The sequence below is a fragment of the Solea senegalensis genome, linkage group LG7 (genome assembly GCF_019176455.1).
Source record: "Solea senegalensis isolate Sse05_10M linkage group LG7, IFAPA_SoseM_1, whole genome shotgun sequence".
NCBI classification, from domain to species: domain Eukaryota; kingdom Metazoa; phylum Chordata; class Actinopteri; order Pleuronectiformes; family Soleidae; genus Solea; species Solea senegalensis.
Window position 1 is genome coordinate 7,754,787 of NC_058027.1, and position 18,917 is coordinate 7,773,703.

Below are 18,917 nucleotides of genomic sequence, written 5' to 3' on the forward strand. Positions count from 1 at the left end.
TAATCTGTTGCAGAGGAATAACGCAAAGTGTCAGGGCTTATTAGGGCTTTATACGCGGCTAACAGGTTTAGCATCTGTTAGCCGGGTTAGCATCTGTTAGCCGTGCTGACCGAACACTGAGGTTAGGAGGCTTAAAGGGATAGATTAGAGTTGTTGTCCTGACAAATGACCTCCCACCAAGCTAACGAGGAAATACTGAGTAAATAAAATCTAGGATCTATGAAGAACCGTGGTGAACACCTTTTTAAACTATCATAGAGTCTCAGCGGCAGCCATTTTGTCAGTGAGAGCAGCCATGTTGGTTCCTGAGAAGCCTGAACTGTCTCTTTCTTCTTCTTCTTCGTCTTCTGTGGTGTAATGTTTGGTTGTTTTTGGTGTTGTTGCAGAGAGCCAGGTGCCGGACCAGCCCAGCTCCCTGCACGTCAGGCCGCTGCCCAACAGCATCATCATGTCCTGGACTCCGCCCCTCAGCCCCAGCATCCTGGTCCGTGGCTACATCATCGGCTACGGCGTGGGGAGTCCGTACGCGGAGACGGTCAGAGTGGACAGCAAGCAGAGATACTACTCCATCGAAAACCTGGGTGAGGTTTCATTTGTGTCTTTAATACAGAGATGACTCCCAGAGGTGTTTAGCCTAGCTTAGCACTGAGAAAGCTCACTCTGCCACACCAAAGTCCATACAGAAAATCAGAAAATCAATGATTTGTTGAAAAACAAACAGACTTTAGCTTCTGAACAAAACTCACAAAATAAAGTCAAGGTCGTTTTAATAAATCTGCAATATCTAAAGTCTTCATCTCACAGTGAGACACAGGAAACTGAAGTTTGTAAAGCACTCACTCTCCCACACCAAACCTCATTCAGAAAGTTCAAATGTCTTATTTTTGTTCAGATTGACCTCAGTGACACAAAGTGACCACACGAGGCTCCTGTGTCCCCGCAGCTTAAATCACTGGTTTTCTCTATGAGCTTTGGTGTGGGAGAGTGAGTACTTTACAGACTTCAGTTTCTTTGTGCCAGGTTACAATAATCTCTGGTAACATCTTTGGGATTATTCTGCTGCTTTTTAAAGAAAAATAATGTTTCATAAAATCTGCCTAAATCCTTTGAAGTCACTCAGCCAAAAACAAAAAAAATCAAAAATTACCCAGCATTCCCCTGCAGACAAGGTGCCAATATTGACGCACCTCTCCCGTTTCATTCATTCATTATGATGATTGAAATACTCATTTAATTACAATCAATAATTTAAAATAATTCAATAAGAAAGCAGCTTGAGGTGGAACAGAGCGAGAACAGCGGCTCCTGCGGCAGCACACACACATTTACATGCCAAACAAGACAAGAACTAATTAGGTGAATTATTTTATTGTTTTTTTAATGCTGGGATGAAAACTACTGACTCGGGTTTCATGATAGACGAATAATGAAGAACCAGAATCCAGTCACCGTGTTGCCTGCTCTCACGGGAGCACACGCACATACATGTGCACACGCTGCAGCATCATTCATTCATGTGTTGACGCGTCTGGGGAGCCGAGAGCCGCGTGTTTGTTTTAACTGATGCTCGTGTGTTTTACGCCACACACACACAGACACACACACACACACACACAGACACGCGCACACAGACACATACACACAACCGCGCACACACACACACCGACCGCGCACACACACACACACAGACACACCGACACGCACACACAGACACACACACACACCACACCACACACACACAACGACACACACGCACACAGACCACACCTGAACACACACACCACACAGACACACACCACACACAGGCACACACAGGCACACACAGACACACACACACACAGACAGCACACAGCGCACACACAGACACACACACACACACACACACACCATACACACAGACACAGCGCACACACACAGACACACACAGACACACACAGAGACAGCACACACACACACACGCCAAGCACACACAGACACACCGACCACACACAGACACACACACAGACCGCACACAGGCACACAGACACACACACACAGGCAGCACACAGACACACACAGACACAGACACACACAGACACACAGACACAGACACACACCACAGACAGACACAGACACACACAGACACACACAGACACACAGAACCGCACACACACAGACACACACAGACACACAGACACACACACACACACACACACAGACACACACAGAGACACGCACACACACACAGACACACACACACACACACACACAGACACACACACGACACACACACACACACACACACACACACACACACACACACACACAGACACACACACAGACACAACCACTGAGCCACTCCACCAAAACCCTCTATATACTACACTTATAATATATAATGTAAATCTGAATTAATAATGTAAATAAACGATTATAATATAACATAACATTATATAATATAGTACAGCTAACATGGAGTGATGATTATCAACTACTACTTATCATGTTTTCACTGTTGCATCTTCACATCATACAATTCTGTGATTCCTAATGTCGATTATAAACTTTTCTGTGTGTGTGTGTGTGTGTGTGTGTAATCCTCAGCAAGTTCACACTACGTGATTTCCCTGAAGGCGTTCAATAACGCCGGCGAGGGAGTTCCACTGTACGAGAGCGCTGTCACTCGATCCCTGACGGGTAAGATCTCACACACACACACACGCACAGACACACACAGACACACACACACACGCGCACACACACACACAGATAAGTCACTGATAGCAGTCACAACAGTGTGTGTTTACACTCAGCTGTGACATGTGGAGGAGATAATATCATGTGTCATATCAGTCTGTGTGTGTGGAATATTCTGGGACTGTTGATGTTACCACGGTCACAGTGACAGTAGAACTTTAGGTTATTAACATAACCCCGGTTCTCTGAGTAATATGATTGGGATGTCTCACTATGGGATGCACGCCCCTGCTGCAGCCCTCAGAAGCAACCATCTCATTACGCCAATCCTGATTGGCTGGTGAACGTGTCCGTCCCACCTGCCGTAAACCTAACCTAACCTAAAGTTCTCTTTCATAATATTCCTCTGATGTCTCACTATGGGATGTGGTAGCTCCCGTTTTGCCAGACAAGCTTATCAAGCGTCCACCAACCCACAGGGAAAAGTCCTCTGCTCCTATGCGGACAGTAACACCGCGCGTGCCAGGCACGGAGCGGAAACGTCCAGCATATAGAAACGAACAAAAGTGCGAGGCGAGGGCCAACTCGCCGCAGCACATATGTCCTGAGCAGAAACCCCCCTGAATAAGGCCCAGGATGCCGCCAAGCCCACAGGTGGCTGCAAACCCTGACTTGAATATGCCAAAGCAATCGCCTCCACCACCCAGTGGGACAGGTCTCCCCTTATGAGGACTAGCCCAGGACAGCTGATCGTTCCTCCTGAAACCCCTCGTCCTATCCATGTAAGTGCGCAAAGCACGGACAGGACACACCACCGACCCTCACTGTGACCGCTGCCCACCCGGTGAGGTGGTAAAGGCCATAAGGTCAATAGGAGAACATGAGCCCACCACCTTAGGCACAAAGGCCTAAGGTGGTGTGTTTCAGGTCTGCCCCCTCCAGTGGCTCAAACGGGGGGCCTTTAAGCCCCTCCAGAACCACAGCCCACAGTGGCACCAGTGGCACCAGGGAAGAAGCCTGCGTGCCCCCTTCATAAAACAGCAAACCTCCACAGAGCATGTAGATCCCAGAATCCCCACCCGGGGGAAGGAAACAACCTTCCGCCAAGGGGGGACAGCGAGTGTTGCCACCATGCTGTTTATATCGATAGTTTTGGCTTTTTTTATTAGCTGCACCCTCAGCACTCGGCCTGGATGCGACAGCGGGACACTTTTTATTTTCATTATGAAAACTAGGGTGTGTGTGCATGTGTGCTTGTGGACATAAGTGAGGGGCAACCGCTTAACCCTCCGCTGTCAGATGTCCACCTTTCCCGGCTCGCAGCAGCGCATTTACACACATCGAGCACGTCTGAGCTGGGGAGGGGAGAAGCTGACAGTAGCCGGGAGCGTCGATCGCCAGCCGGGCGTGTTGTAGCCCCAGGCAGCTCGAGCAGACCTGGTGTGGATCCTTACTCGAGATCTTGTTGACAGGGTCGTGCTCCGGAGTCTCCGTGCCCTCTGGTGTGAGGGGGCTTAGCCTCCATTCCAAAGCTGAGGCAGGTAGCTGGTGTGCTAACTGTGAAAAGCCAAGAAATTAGCTGGCGTGCTAACACTCGGTGCCCGTGGTGGGACACCGACCTAGGCGCTTAGCTGGTGTGCTAACGAGGATTAGCTGTCCTTAGCTCGGCAGAATCGATCTCGTGTGACCAACGAAGCAATAAATCCAAGCCTATTAGCGCCCTGCTAATAGCCGACAGAAGCTAAATAAGAGCTGACTGTGGACAATTAGCTAATTAGCCCCAGACGCGAGATATGAAAGCGAGAAGAGGTGTTTGAATGATATGGTGCCGTCCACTTACGGTATTTATGGTAGGTGGGACTACCTCTCACTACCACTCACCAGCCAATCAGGATTGCCGGAATGAGATTGTTGCTTCTGAGGGCTGCAGCAGGGACACACACACACACACACAGACACACACACATACAGACACAAGCACACACACACACACACACACACACACACAGACACACACACACACACACACACACACAGACACAGACACAGACACACACACACACACAGACACACACACACACAGACACACACACACACACACACACACACACAGAGACAGACACACACACAGACGTCTGTGGCTCTGCAGACAAACGACACATGAGTAATTGTCGCGACTCAAAGACACATCAGGGATTTCAGAGAACTTCTCAAACACATCTGGAGTTGCCGTGGAAACACTGAGTCTGACAGTAACGTGGTGACATGACACAGCTCAGATCAGGTCTCAGACTCTCCGGACTCTCTGGATCCACGTCCCGCTTTGAGACGACAGGCTGCTGAGGAGCAGTTCTCTCAGAAAGATGGGGATCTCCGTTATCAGACCGACTCATTCTCACCTCCACAGTGCTGGGGGCGGGGTTAGAGGAAGGGTAAAGGGAGCAGAGGGAGGAGAGAAGGACAAAGGTAAGACAGAGGGGAAGAGGAGGAGGAGGAGGCGTGGCCTGCATCCTCATCAGTATTCTGGCCTGAGTGGAGCTTAATTGTGATGCTGGACGAGCAGTTTACCCACGACAGCTCTGCTGCAGCCCTACAGCTCCACCCACTCCTCCATCAATCTGCGTGTGTGCGTGTGTGCGTGCGTGCGTATCGCGCGTGCGTGCGTGGTGTGTGTGTGTGTGCGTGCGTGCGTGAATAGCGTGTGTGTGTGTAATCGCGTGAAGTGTGTGTGTGTGTGTGGCGTGTGTGTGTGTGTGTGTGTGAGTGTGTGTGCTCTCTTCTGTCACCGTTGATTCTCTTCAGTTTTACGCAGCAGAAACGACACCGTCACATGAACTCAAGAGGCACACGTCTGTCTGTCTGTCTGTCTGTCTGTCTGTCTGTCCGTCTGCGTGAAGACGCTGTGACTCAAACATGAGCAGTCGCACACGTTCAGATTAAATGATGTGTTGCAGCAGGACAGAGGTCCATGAGGATCAGGACTGAGAGACACTGGTGTCACAACATGAAACTCCTGCACCCGACATTCACGTGTCAGGCTGCGTTTACATGACAATGCAAAAGTGGCGTCTTCGTCATTGACCGTTTTTTTGAAACGGTGACGGAAAAATCTGAGGGCCATCCGTCATTTTGACAGATCGCAATTCACACCCCTGACCACTTGGTGGTGAAGAGCATATTACAGTAAGTAGAAAGTAGAAAAGAAGAGAAATGTCACGGCAGTTGAGTGTCAGAAGTTTCTTTAAAAAGCCCAAAAACTATGTTGATAAAAGAGGTGAAAAAAGAGGGATAGATGCAGATGAAGATGAAGGACAAACTCAGCCCTTGGCCTCAGCGGAGCGAGGCAGCGGGAGTAAGGAGGTCAGGCGGGAGTACAGAGTTCTCATGGCTGAGGAGGGAGGATGGAAAAATGTTGTGCGACAAAATAAAGAATAATTTCTGACCTGGACACCGTGCTGAGTGCATCTCACTGTCCTTGTCGTGCTGACAGCGTGTTAAAGAGCTGTGGACAGGAAGCTTTGGAGCGCGTCTGTGACCGGTGCAGCTGATACACTGGTGCAGAAGGAGCGCTTGCTGCGGGATTTCCTACCGCGCGCAACTACGAACTCTGTTGTTCCACGTCTCTGGTTAGGGTTATCGTTGTGGAGTTACCAGGTGTTAGTGTCATGAGGGAAGGAAGGAAGGAAAGAAAGAAAGAAAGAAAGAAATCCTCTTGAAGGTTTGATCACTAACGACGAGCAGTTTAAATCCTAACTTTCTGATGACTTTGACTTTTCCGACATTTAGACACAAATATGTGAACGTTCTACGTTGATTTGCTGAAACGCCGCTGCTGCACAAGTGTTAGTCAGTGCTAGTTAGTGCTAGTCAGTGTTTGTTAGTGTTAGTCAGTGTTAGTTACTGTTAGTGTTTGTTAGTCAGTGTTGGTCAGTGCTAGTCAGTGTTAGTTAGTGCTAGTTAGTGTTTGTTAGTCAGTGCTAGTTAGTGTTAGTAAGTGTTAGTTAGTGTTTGTTAGTCAGTGTTAGTCAGTGTTAGTTAGTGTTGGTCAGTGCTAGTCAGTGTTAGTCAGTGCTAGTCAGTGTTAGTTAGTCAGTGCTAGTTAGTTAGTTAGTCAGGTTAGTTACTGTTAGTGTTTGTTAGTCAGTGTTAGTCAGTGCTAGTCAGTGTTAGTTAGTGTTAGTAAGTGTTAGTTAGTGTTTGTTAGTCAGTGTTAGTTAGTGTTAGTCAGTGTTGGTCAGTGCTAGTCAGTGTTAGTTAGTGTTAGTTAGTGTTAGTGTTTGTTAGTCAGTGTTAGTTAGTGTTAGTGTTTGTTAGTCAGTGTTAGTCAGTGTTAGTTAGTCAGTGTTAGTCTGTGTTAGTCTGTGTTAGTCAGTGTTAGTTAGTGGATGAAGAAAGTGAAGTTTTTTACTGAAAAACAAAGAAAGCACTCTGTTTTTGTTTGTTAGTCAGTGTTAGTTAGTGTTTGTTAGTCAGTGTTAGTCTGTGTTAGTCAGTGTTAGTTAGTGGATGAAGAAAGTGAAGTTTTTTACTGAAAAACAAAGAAAGCACTCTGTTTATGTTTGTTAGTCAGGGAAGAGTTACTTTTGTAAACGCGACACTTTCTTTCTTATAATTAAAAGTAAAGTATAATTAAGTAAAAACTCTGCCTGTTGGAGACGACACCTCAGTGGTTTGTGACTGTGCTCGTCGTACACTTCACAGTCCAGTTGGTGGCGCACTCTTGTTTTGTTCAACGTCAAAGAAAACCATTAACGTGATCCTTTTACTCACGTGTGAACAACTGTCACAATGAAGTGAACGGCTGGCGAGAAATCGCCGCTAACAGATTTTATCATATTAGATATTAGCTCGAGGACGCTAAATCATTTGTGGATGAAAGTATGGATGAGCTTTTCTTCTTCCTCTCCTCAGGTCACCACCATGTCTTACTTCCTCTGATGATGTAAATGAACTGTTAACTGATGGATTTCAGCAAAGCACACGTCTGTGTCACTCACTCTTGTGTAGCTTCCTGTCAGTAGATCAGAAGATACAGAGCTGGAATCAACAGAGGAGTTTTCCACTGTCTTTATCTCTGCTGATCCCAGCTCTCTGTTAGCATAATATCTGTGTTCTGCTGCCTTCATGTGCTCTTCACTCTCAAGTCACCTGCCGTGAGGCGTTCAGGTGCTGCCCGTCACAGCCCTGTTGTTTATCTCCTTTCACATGAAAAGTAAACATAGGTTAGTGTTATTGTTTTTCTTTTCTTTTTTTATGATGATTGTTATTTTGTTTTTGTGAAAGCACCTGAAGGCAGCGTCTCAGTGCGTCTCAGCGCGTCTCAGTGCGTCTCAGTGCGTCTCAGTGCGTCTGGAGCCACAGATCCACAGATCCACTGACGCATGGATGAACATGATGGTTGAAAACAGAAATATCACATCAGATGAAAAGCTTAGTCTGGTCTGGAGAATGAAACGGACACAGAAGTGTCTCACGCTGCACTCTCTTCAGTAGCCACGAGGGGGCGACTCCAGCACTGCTTACGTAAATCTGTGAGAATGCGTCACTGCTTCAATGTAAATTGTTTAGTTTTAGGAACATGGAGCGAAACCACTAAAGTATAGAAGTACGTCTGACGCTTGATAAGCAGCTCAGAGACGCTGGATGCTCAGCCCGACATTCTAATCCTCTATTGTTGGCTTTAAACAGGTGGATCTGTGGCTCCACTTCCTGTTTAGAGTGACTGCTCTTGTCTCTCACTGTCTTCTTACCCTTTGTCTCCTTTGTCTTCTCTCCTTTCTCTCTGTTTTTCACCTCCTCGTCCATTCCCTCCTCTCAAACAAACACGTGTCATCTCATGTGTTCTGTATGTTTCTGCTCTGTTGTACAAACCTTTATTGCTCGTGTCAACGACGTGTCCGCATCCAAACCTTCATCATCACACATTCATCACATTGTGCGGTTTCATTAATTATTCCCAAACACACTGGTTGCCATGGTAACCCCTTCAACAAACACCCAGACCCCATAGACCCATCTGAGGACGACCTGTTCCACCTCTTTGATAAATACCCCACTCCCATGCCAGACACCAGCACTCCCATGATCCCTCCAGTCGGGGTCCAAGCCGTGGCTTTGTCCTCGGACTCGGTCCGCGTCTCCTGGGCGGACAACTCCATGACCAAGAACCAGAAGGCGTCTGAGGTCCGGTACTACTCGGTCAAGTGGAAGACGAGCTACTCCACCAGTGGAAAATACAAGGTGAGAAGTTCTAACTGTGGCTGATGATGATGATGATGATGATGATGATGATGGTGAAGTGAACGGGGCGCTGACACTGAACACACAGATGGTCAGATCCTTTTCCTTCGTCCCAGAATAGAAAAGTCTTTTATTGTCATTGTATTGTGTACAATCTTTGGTGCAATATACAGTCAGCAGTATAACATTTGAAAAACTATACATAAATATAAATACACACCATTGCAGCAAACACATGTAAACAATTCCAGTGCCAACAAGACAAACGTCAGATCATAACGTGTAAACATGAGCATAGATCAGCAGTTATTGCACCAGATGATGTAACAGTCACCGAGAGTCGTGATAATGTTGACAGTTGGTTTAACGCTGAAAACACACAGTATAACGTCAATGTTCCATGAGGGCACATCCTTCAGGTCTTGGCTGAGAATCCAGACTTGCCTTGGACTCATTGGACTTGACCTTGGACCTACCTGCCTCGTCTCGTCGGTCTTGGCTGGTCTTGAAACAAAAGCAGCACTTACAAATTGTAAATTGTTCAAACGTGCACTTGTCTGTGCTCCACGAGTGTTTGTCTGGTCTTCTCCCTGAGCTCCACAGCCAGGATGACCTCCAAAGATCATAAAGTGGTGTCACGTCCCGTTGTAAATTTGATAATCACATCAAAATTAATCACATCACATCAAAATATCAGCCTCTGTGGGTTTGAGAAGGTCGCTTCCATGTCTGGACTGAGTAAATCCTGATTGCCTCACTGTGGGAGGAGAGCGGGGCCATTTGGCAGATCCTGAGTGTCTCTGAAAAGGTCCGTTCAAACGCTTCTCCCTCACCACAATGAAACTATAATTAGTCTGCACTCAAAGGTTATGAAAACAAGATAAAGTCCTTCAAAAACCCTCCGTTTGAGTGAGGAAAAAAATTCCAATATAATCTCAACTCGGCTTCAAAAACACTTGAAATAGGAAATCCATGGAGGGACAGAGTCTTAATACAGCACAGATGGAGGCTGTCACACACACACACACACACACACACACACAGAAAAGAAGTCTTTTCTCTGTGCCACGATGACGAGCTGCAGTTTGAGTTAATGCAGCACGGACACTTTCTCTGTCTGTACGTGTGTGAGTGTGTTATTGTGTGTTTTTTACACCCTGCCCTTTGTGTGTGTGTGTGTGTGTGTGTGTGTGTGTGTGTGTGTGTGTGTGTCCAGTCTGCAGACACTACAGCGCTCAGCCACACCGTCACCGGCCTCAAGCCAAACATCATGTACGAGTTTGCCGTCATGGTAACCAAAGGCCGCAAGTCCAGCACGTGGAGTATGACGGCACACGCCACGACGTATGAAGCAGGTGTGTATCTCGTAGACCCAGTCCAGGTCTGGTTTCATTATCAGGTCCCAAGTGTGAACACACACAAATGAGAGCAAGTTCCTTTACATGTTTCTGTGTGTGTGTGTGTGTGTGTGTGTGTGTGTTGGAACAGTCTGTCTCACAGTGAGATAAAGACGTGAACGTGTTATTATGACACCGTAGATTTTATTAGCTGGGTCTTTTGTGAAATGGCAGAATTCAGTTCCTGCTGTGACGACGTTGATAGTATTTATCAATGTACAACCACTGTACCAAAAACCTTTCAGCTAACATTTGATTGTCTTAACGCGTTTACACCTAAAAAAACCCATGTACAAACTTCAGTTTAGGCGATGTGCTTCTCTATGTGGACCTTGGAAGCTAACGGTAAGACTGATTTTGTGTTTACTTACTCACTTACCTGCTACTTTTCTTCCAATAGCATATTTACTTTTACTGCCATCCAAAACTCCAAGGGCAAAAAACATGTAAAACCTGTCAACAGTGTGGTCGCCAAACATTTCAGTTCAGGTGTCGTCGTGCAACTCCAATTTTCTTCTCTGCAGCGACACGCGAGCCGTCTGCAGCGGTGAAACACGACCGTGGACAGAAATCAAAATGTCAAGGTTTCCCTTTCAGGATGTTTACAATCATGTTTGGCGGATTTGTCATCCAATTAAGTCTGGACAGTGTTACCGGCGCCGGCTCCCCGGGGCCCGCTGGAATACATTGACATTCATGTGAGCAGACGGACGGAGCGCGCTCAGCCCCTGCAGTGATCCACCGGTCGTGGACACGCAGCAGCACAGTGAAAACAGTCTTTTCAGCTGCTCATCACACCTCAGCCTCACAATTAGAAACAATCTCCCGCTGAGTCCAAAACACAGCAGTTTGTATTTACTCCTGCGTCAGAGGCACAGTCTGAGAAATCCTGCTTTTGGCCCATTTAACATCCATTTATTTATAAAGAAAAATAACCCTTAGCGCTCTGGTAGCTTACGTCGCACAACCAAGCTAACGCCTAAAATGAAAATAACAATAAATGAAATAATAATGATCTCTCGCTCCATCTTAATCTGATTTTACTAAAACAGTGTGTCGAGTATATTTTGGGTGAATAAATGCTCGCTCTGTTTACGCCACTGTATTTTAACGTTTTCTCAGGTGGTGCTTGCACTGTACTAGACATAAACACATGAATCAGACAATATGTTAGACAACTCGTCTCTTCTCCAGCTGTTTTCATCTTAAAAGTGAAGCTTGTGCCAAAACCATCAGACACAGGCTAACAGGCTAACAGGCTAACATAATTACCGAATCAATGCTGTTAAACCAAGAAGATGGAGCGATGGGAACACGAGCAGCAGATTTCCGTAACTCTTTGTAAATCACGGACTCAGACCAGATTTACCCAGAGCTAGCGTCTGCACAGCAACGTCATGACGTGGCAGATGTTTCCCCGCCGCTCCTTTTCATCTTTGCCACGTCTTTGCCCGCCAACATGGCGGTTCATAGAAACCCAGTCAGGGATGTTTAGAGGTCTATTGAATGGTAGCTGCAGGTTAGTACACAGGATATAAGATAGCAGCAGGTCTCAGCAGCACACGCACTGTCAGACAACTTCGATCTTTGTTCGCGAGTCCATGACAACCGTCTTTAAACCCTCCCACAGTAACATACGACCAACCACGATCGCTTCATGTTTCATGTGGAGCGCGCATTAGCTGCCTGACTTTGTGCTGAGGACTTTCCTGGACTTTGTGATTCCTTATCTTTTCCATTAGTCCCACCATCGGGACAAATTTTCCAGTCATACCACATATAGTCGTCTCACGTGCTAATTGTGTTGCAGGAAATGTGCTAAAACGTAGACTTTTCCACTTAGAATTTGCTATTTACACAAACATGAAGGTCGATTTCAGTGAAGGAGTGCCAATGATTTTGTCTGTTTTGATTAGCTGAGCAATTGTACTGTAAAATTCAAATAATTTAAGGTGTTTTTTGGGGACAAGGTCCCAAAAGGACGTCAAATTACCTTCAGCAAAGACATTAAAACTTAAAAAAAAAACAGTTCTAATGTCCGCCTGGGTAGTTTGTGTGTTTAATCCAAGCTGTGTTGTTCAATTAGAATTGTTATTATTGTTTTTTGTTTTTTAATTAGAATGACTACACTTGTCAGCATGGTGCAGATCAGACTGTAATTAAAATGTAATTGTGTTAGAGTTGAGTGGTGGAAGCACTGCTTCACTCAGCAGGTACGAGCTCAGCGTACGTTCCCACGATCTCTGTGCGAATTTATGACAAGTGCAGGTTGTCATCATGACTAACAGGCTCAGCTGGAACTTGTAATTTCCTCCAGCTCATAGTGTCAGTTTCAATAAGAGGTTTCATCGGCTTCACGTCGGGAGCGTGAGTTTTGAGCGTTGTCCCGGGGTGACATTTAAAAAAAAGAAGAAAAAAAATTGTCATTAATCACGTCTGTAACCAGAACTCACATGAAGCCTTCACACACTGAGGTTCTGGACAGGCTGCTGCTTATTTTCCATCGTGACAGCTGAGGAGAAAAGCTCTGGTTGTGAAGGAGTGAAATCAGCAGGAAATGATATTCTGCGTGGGACGTCATTTTCCACTCCATCAGTCCAGCCCACAAACTACGAGACAGTCCTGCTTTTCTCTGCAGCCGTGTTTCCCAAACTTTCTACACAAGGACCCACTTTTTTAACCATGAAGTCAAACTTTGTGCACTGATCAATCTGTAACTCCTAATATTATTTTGGATTGTTAATCGAATAATTTACAATGTGCTTTTCTTTAGCATGTTATTTTTTATTCATATACGCATCCATTTTGGCAAAAATGCTTCAAATTTCTTTGGGGGACCCCAAAAAAATGTGTTTGCCCAGTGTTTGGGAATCACTGCCTTGCAGTCTTGTCATTTATGGGATACTTTTATGCTTCTGACATGAACTTTCAAGCACAAAAATGAGCGTAACTAAGGCTCAGTCCTACTTCACCCCTTGTTTCTGCAACTTAGCCTTACAACTCGTACGCTGCGTTCACACCTGACGCAAATTTGTTGCTCAACAACTTTACGTCAATTCACAGATGCACTTGTCGTCGGCTGGGCCAAGCGGCGTGATAAACGCATTTGGACCGATAGACACAGTCGGAGTGATTGACGCAGTCGGAACGATAGACGCAGTTGGAACGATAGACGCAGTCGGAGCGATAGACGCAGTTGGAAAGATAGACGCAGTCGGAGTGATAGACGCAGTTGGAACGATAGACGCAAAGTGCCAGAGGGAGTTCTAATGGTGTTTGATTGGTAAAGTACGGTGGCTGAGACCCGCCATCGCTGCAAATAAAAGAAACGCTGCAAACGCTCTTTTTGTTTGCAGCGTTTCTTTCATTTGTCTTGGCCACCGTAGTAAAGGGCCAGTCTCCGCCCCCAATTTGTCAAAAGCTTTAGTTGAGGCAGCAGAATGTCACACCGAGCTCAGAAAGTGAGAGCGTGACTGCTGAATTCATGCCATGATTGTGTCGGGTCGAAATATCACAAATTTCTCTTTTTGACGTCCTACAGATAAAAACCCAACATTTATGTCCAAAGTCGAGAGATCGCAAAAGTCAGATTCTCAAAGTTGAACTACATGAGCTATCAATCAACGTACCAAATGGGAGGTTCTCGTCGTGTGTTTTTATTGCCGTTAAAAATGACCAATGGTCAGTCTCCGCCCCAATTTGTCAAAAGCATCAAAAAATAGCGTTACAATGTTCCTGAAACGCTGGTTCTGTGCAAGTAAAGCCGATCCGTTGCAAAACTTTGGTTTTGTTGTCTGTATTCTCTCCCCCTTGACTCGTTTCCACTCAGTTGTGGCCCAGAACAAGCTCCGCCCAGCAGGAACCTTCTTGCCGTCGCCCGATCGGCCGCTCCTCGCCTTGTTCTCAAATTCAAATGGAACAAATTCATAAAATTCCAGAAAGGGGCCTCAAACCACACGCGTCCTAAATCACAGTGAGGTTATTGTCGGCTCGGGGACTTCAGGTATAAAGACCTTCGCCCAAGGACCATTTTTTTGTTTTTTACCAGCTGTGATAAAACTCACAAGGAGTTTCTCGAGGGAAAAGAGAGAGAGAAGCAGAAAAGAGTGTCTGTCCTCGACTCCATAAACAAAAGTCACCTGGGGAAGGATGCTGTTTATGCTAATGGTGGCGCGCTAACAGCCCGAGAGCACAGCAGCAGAAGCATAATCGTAAATTAGAGTGCGACGCTGTCTCCATGACTTACGAGCGCCTGACTGAAACAAGGCTGTGGAGTGAGTCATCACTGACACTGACGTACTAGTTTGAACTTTTCTCTTTACCCTCTTGTGGCCGTCAGGACACTCAGGACGCCTGGATTTATTTCGATTTTATGGCTGGAAAAAAAATGTTCAATGAGTGAGTTCTTCTGCTTCTTTTTTTCCAAGAAAGTTATTCAGCCGTTTAGGAATCACACGGTACTGAGAAGCTGACGTGACAAAAGTGCGACGCGCCAGTGATTCTCGTCTGTGATTGGACGCTTGTTACGCGGACGTCCCGAGGTTCAATGACAAGTATATGGGTGCAAGTGAAGCTCTGCTTCTCTGCTTTCTGGTATCCGTCCATCCATCTTCTACCGCTTTATCCTGCACATGAGTGGAGAAAATGACTCAGCAAGTCCTTGAGTTTGCATCCAAACAAGGTTTATGAAACATTAAAGAGAACAATAAACATGACAAAAGCAGGAAAGTTTTGCCGCCATTAAAATGAATAAAACAGTAAAAATGTCATATTAGTTTTTAATCCAGGATTGAAGTAAACAGTACAAGATAAATGTTAAAACCAATAGGTCTGAGCATGTTTTATATAAATATTTTATTATAAGTCTTCACCATTTTATGTTTTTGTCATTTTGTGTACATTTTTTGTGCAAAATGAAACAAATCCAACTCTCTTCTTCCCACCATTACAGCTCCGAGCTCCGCCCCCAAAGACTTGACGGTGATAAGTCGCGAGGGGCGACCCCGCGCCATCTTAATCAGCTGGCAGCCACCGATGGAGGCCAACGGACGCATCACCGGTGAGTGAACGCGACGCCCGACCTCAGGGTGGTCCCGTTAGTTTCTGCTCCTCCATCCAAACACACACTGATGTCTTCTGTGTGTCAACTGCAAGCTTGATGCCGGTCATTGAATGTTTTTGAAAATGTCCCTGAGTAGACATGGGTCATTGAAAGTGCTTGAATTTAGCACAAGAAGGAAGATAAGTTGATATTGGAGTAAATGTCTCCTGCTCGCCGATGTGATATTCAAGGTTTCCATGGCTCCTTGAAATCCTTGAAGGTTTCGTGAATTTGGCCAAAAAAAATTCAAGTCCCTGGAAACATGGGACATGTTTAATCGATATTTAGGTTAATGTATCCTGCCACTGATGTTCCATAGTTCCTTGAAATCCTTTTCAAGGCCCTCAAACGTTTTTGAAAATTGCCCCAAAATATGCAAGGAAAAATTTAAGTTGATATTTAGGTAAATATTGTCTCCCGCGGTCGATATGCCCTTTAAGGTTTCCACAGGTCCTTGAAATCCTTGAAAGTTTATGAATTTTTAAAAAAAAAACATTCACCCTAATTAGACCTGGGAAATTGAAAGTGCTTGAATTTTGAACACGACGGTGTCTGATGTCGACAGGTTACATCCTCTACTACACGCTGGATAAAAACATGCCCATCGACGACTGGGTGATGGAGCCGATCAGCATCGACCGGCTGACGCACCAGGTCGTCGATCTGAACCTCGACACCGTTTACTACTTTCGGATTCAGGCCAAGAACGCCAAAGGAGTCGGCCCGCTGTCAGAGCCCGTCCACTTCAGGACCGCCAAAGGTCTGTCCCTCCGTTTTTGGTCAGTGTCAATTCCCTTTTCTTCTGCGTTTGACTCACACGCTGTTTTTGTCTTTTCTTTCAGTGGAACATCCCGACAAGATGGCAAACGATCAAGGTACGACATTTTTCCTGCTCATCAACTGAACCTTCTGTTGTCATCAAATCATTTTTCAAGTCCAATGATTGTCACCTTTAAATCACCTCCAATAATCTATACTTTTACATCATCAGTGATTCATTTTCAACTTTTAGATGTCAGGTCGATTCAAAGGTCTTTGAAAGTCTTACATAGACATGGGTCAGGGTTAGGACAAATGTGGAGACATCATCACGCCGTTGACGTGAGATTCCTGCAGAACAACGAGCGAGTCAAGTTAAAACGAGAGAGAGAAAATGGCGACGTGAAACTTCTCTGTCTCACCAAAGACAAAAGACAAAGACCGACTTTGACCAAGATCTTGAGGACAGTCACTCGTCCAGATGCAGAGCAAGTGGACGCTATCATGGACGAAGACGAGCTCTTTCAAGTTGTCTTAAGCTGAGTCAGCACATTCTAGTCCTTGAGTTTGAGATAACTGGTCCTGGAAAGTCCTCGAAAAGTCCTTGAATTTGAGAAAAGTGCTCCTGGAGAATCCCTGAAAAGTCCTTGAATTTGAGAGAACTGATCCTGGAAAATCCCTGAGAAGTCTGTGTGGTATAGTACCTGGTACCAGGTACTATTTTTAGTAACTAATAATAATAATAATAATACATCATATTTATATGCGCTTTTCTGGACACTCAAAGACGCTATACAAACACAAAACAAAACAAACTGAAACAGACTGAAATAAAACAGTGGTCAATAGACAGTTAGGTGTAAGCCGTTTTGAACAGGTGGGTTTTGAGTTCCAGAGAGTGGGGGCGACTGCAGCGAAGGCTCGGTCCCCCAGGGTTCTGCGCTCCTGAGGGGAGTTAGGAGGTTGGAGTCTGCGGATCTGAGGCAGCAGGTGGGACAGTGTAGGTGGAGGAGGTTGGTGAGATATGAGGGAGCCAGGTTATGGAGGGACTTGTAAGTGATGAGGAGAACCTTGTATTGTATGCGGTATGGAACAGGGAGCCAGTGGAGTTTTTTGAGGATGGGGGTGATGTGGTCACTGGAGCGGGTGTGGGTGAGCAGACGGGCAGCAGAGTTCTGGATGTATTGTAGTTTTTGAAGGTGAGTGGACGGGAGACCGTGGAGGAGGCTATTGCAGTAGTCGAGTCTGGAGGATATGAAGGCGTGGATGAGGATTTCTGCAGAGGATTGTGAAAGGCAGGGACGGAGACGGGCAATATTGCGGAGGTGGTAAAATGATGTTTTGGTAATATGGTTTATATGGGGTTTGAATGAGAGGGTGGAGTCCAGGATAACGGCGAGATTGCATACAGAGGGGGAGGGAGTGACTGAGTGGCCGTCGATGGTGAGGGAGATGTTCTGGGCCAATGGGAAGAGAGAGTTGGGTCCGGTGAGGATGAGTTCTGTTTTGTTGCTGTTGAGTTGGAGGAAATTGTGGTCCATCCAATGTCGGAGAGGCAGTGTGTGATGGTGGAGAGAATGACTGGGGTGATGGATTTGGTGGATATGTACACCTGGGTGTCGTCGGCATAACAGTGAAAATGAAGTCCATGATGACGGATGATATGACCAAGGTCATGAGAATACAGCCAAGTCGGGCCGTATCGGCGAGCCCTGGGAGCTAGCTCTGTTGGTAGTCCCTGCAACACCACAGCGGATGACAGGCTAAGGTACCGTCAGATGGGGCAGGATCCGAGCAGAACCACCGCGAGGTTAGAACACTTTTGACAGAAGCTGTTCAAAAATGTTCAAAAATGCAGACAGAAGTTTTTCCTGAATGGAGAAGCGGCAGCCAACGCACCAGCATCCTCTTCCCGATGTGAGATGTGACCTGGTACCAGGTACTATGCTAGTGGAAACGCTACTTAAACCGTGCCGTGGCGAGGCAAGGGGAGTAGAGACTTATTATGGGATGCACCGTTGACTGCAAATGCAGCGGCCGACTTTGATCATCGTGGTTTCTGTCTTTTCAAACTGCAAGACAAAAAGAGTCAGTTTCATTCTTTTTAACAAAGCAGAATGTCACCACAGACGCTGCTGCTGGTGAGAGGAGGAGAGACTGTCTGAGCAGGAGGAAGAATTATGCATCATCTCTGCCTTTGTTAGTTGAATATGAGACGTGGAACTCTTTCTGATTCTGTTTCTGTTGAGGTTAAAAACTTCTCTCATCACCAAAAACAAGTCTCTGACGACTTCTGGCCTCGGGGGAAAACATCACTGGCAGGAAAAACTTTGATTTTAGACACTTAACAAAAAACTATGTCAATAAACCCTTCATCAGCCTAAGTCTGCGATGTTTTCAGAACATGTTTCACGTCTTTATCTGTACAGAAGTTTGTAAAGCACTCACTCTCTCACACCAAACCCCATAGAGAAAATCAGTGATTTTAGCTGGAGCTGCTGCTCTACTGCTGCCTCGTGTGGTCATTTTATGTCACTGAGGTGACTCTGAACAAAGTATTTCAAAAGCTGAATTTAGTATAAACAAGATATTTGAACTTAGTGATGGAGGCAGCACTGGATCAACAACTGTGTGTGTGATGTTAAAATCACTGATTTTCTCTATGAGGTTTGGTGTGTGAGAGTGAGTGATTTACAGACTTCACTTTCCTGTTGGAAACTAACAGTGAAATAGAGACATGAACA

General features: G+C 45.9%; 1 protein-coding gene across 1 annotated transcript in view; it reads left to right on the plus strand.

The window, feature by feature from the left end:
* Positions 1-18,917, plus strand: part of dcc (DCC netrin 1 receptor) — a 64,210-nt gene that overhangs the window by 44,574 nt on the left and 719 nt on the right. Inside the window, exons 11-18 of the mRNA XM_044030801.1 lie at positions 387-581; positions 865-867; positions 2,584-2,676; positions 8,678-8,916; positions 10,133-10,271; positions 15,265-15,372; positions 15,980-16,174; positions 16,257-16,289. Of these exons, the coding sequence (XP_043886736.1) occupies positions 387-581; positions 865-867; positions 2,584-2,676; positions 8,678-8,916; positions 10,133-10,271; positions 15,265-15,372; positions 15,980-16,174; positions 16,257-16,289 (1,005 nt within the window). The remainder of the gene's footprint in view (positions 1-386; positions 582-864; positions 868-2,583; positions 2,677-8,677; positions 8,917-10,132; positions 10,272-15,264; positions 15,373-15,979; positions 16,175-16,256; positions 16,290-18,917) is intronic.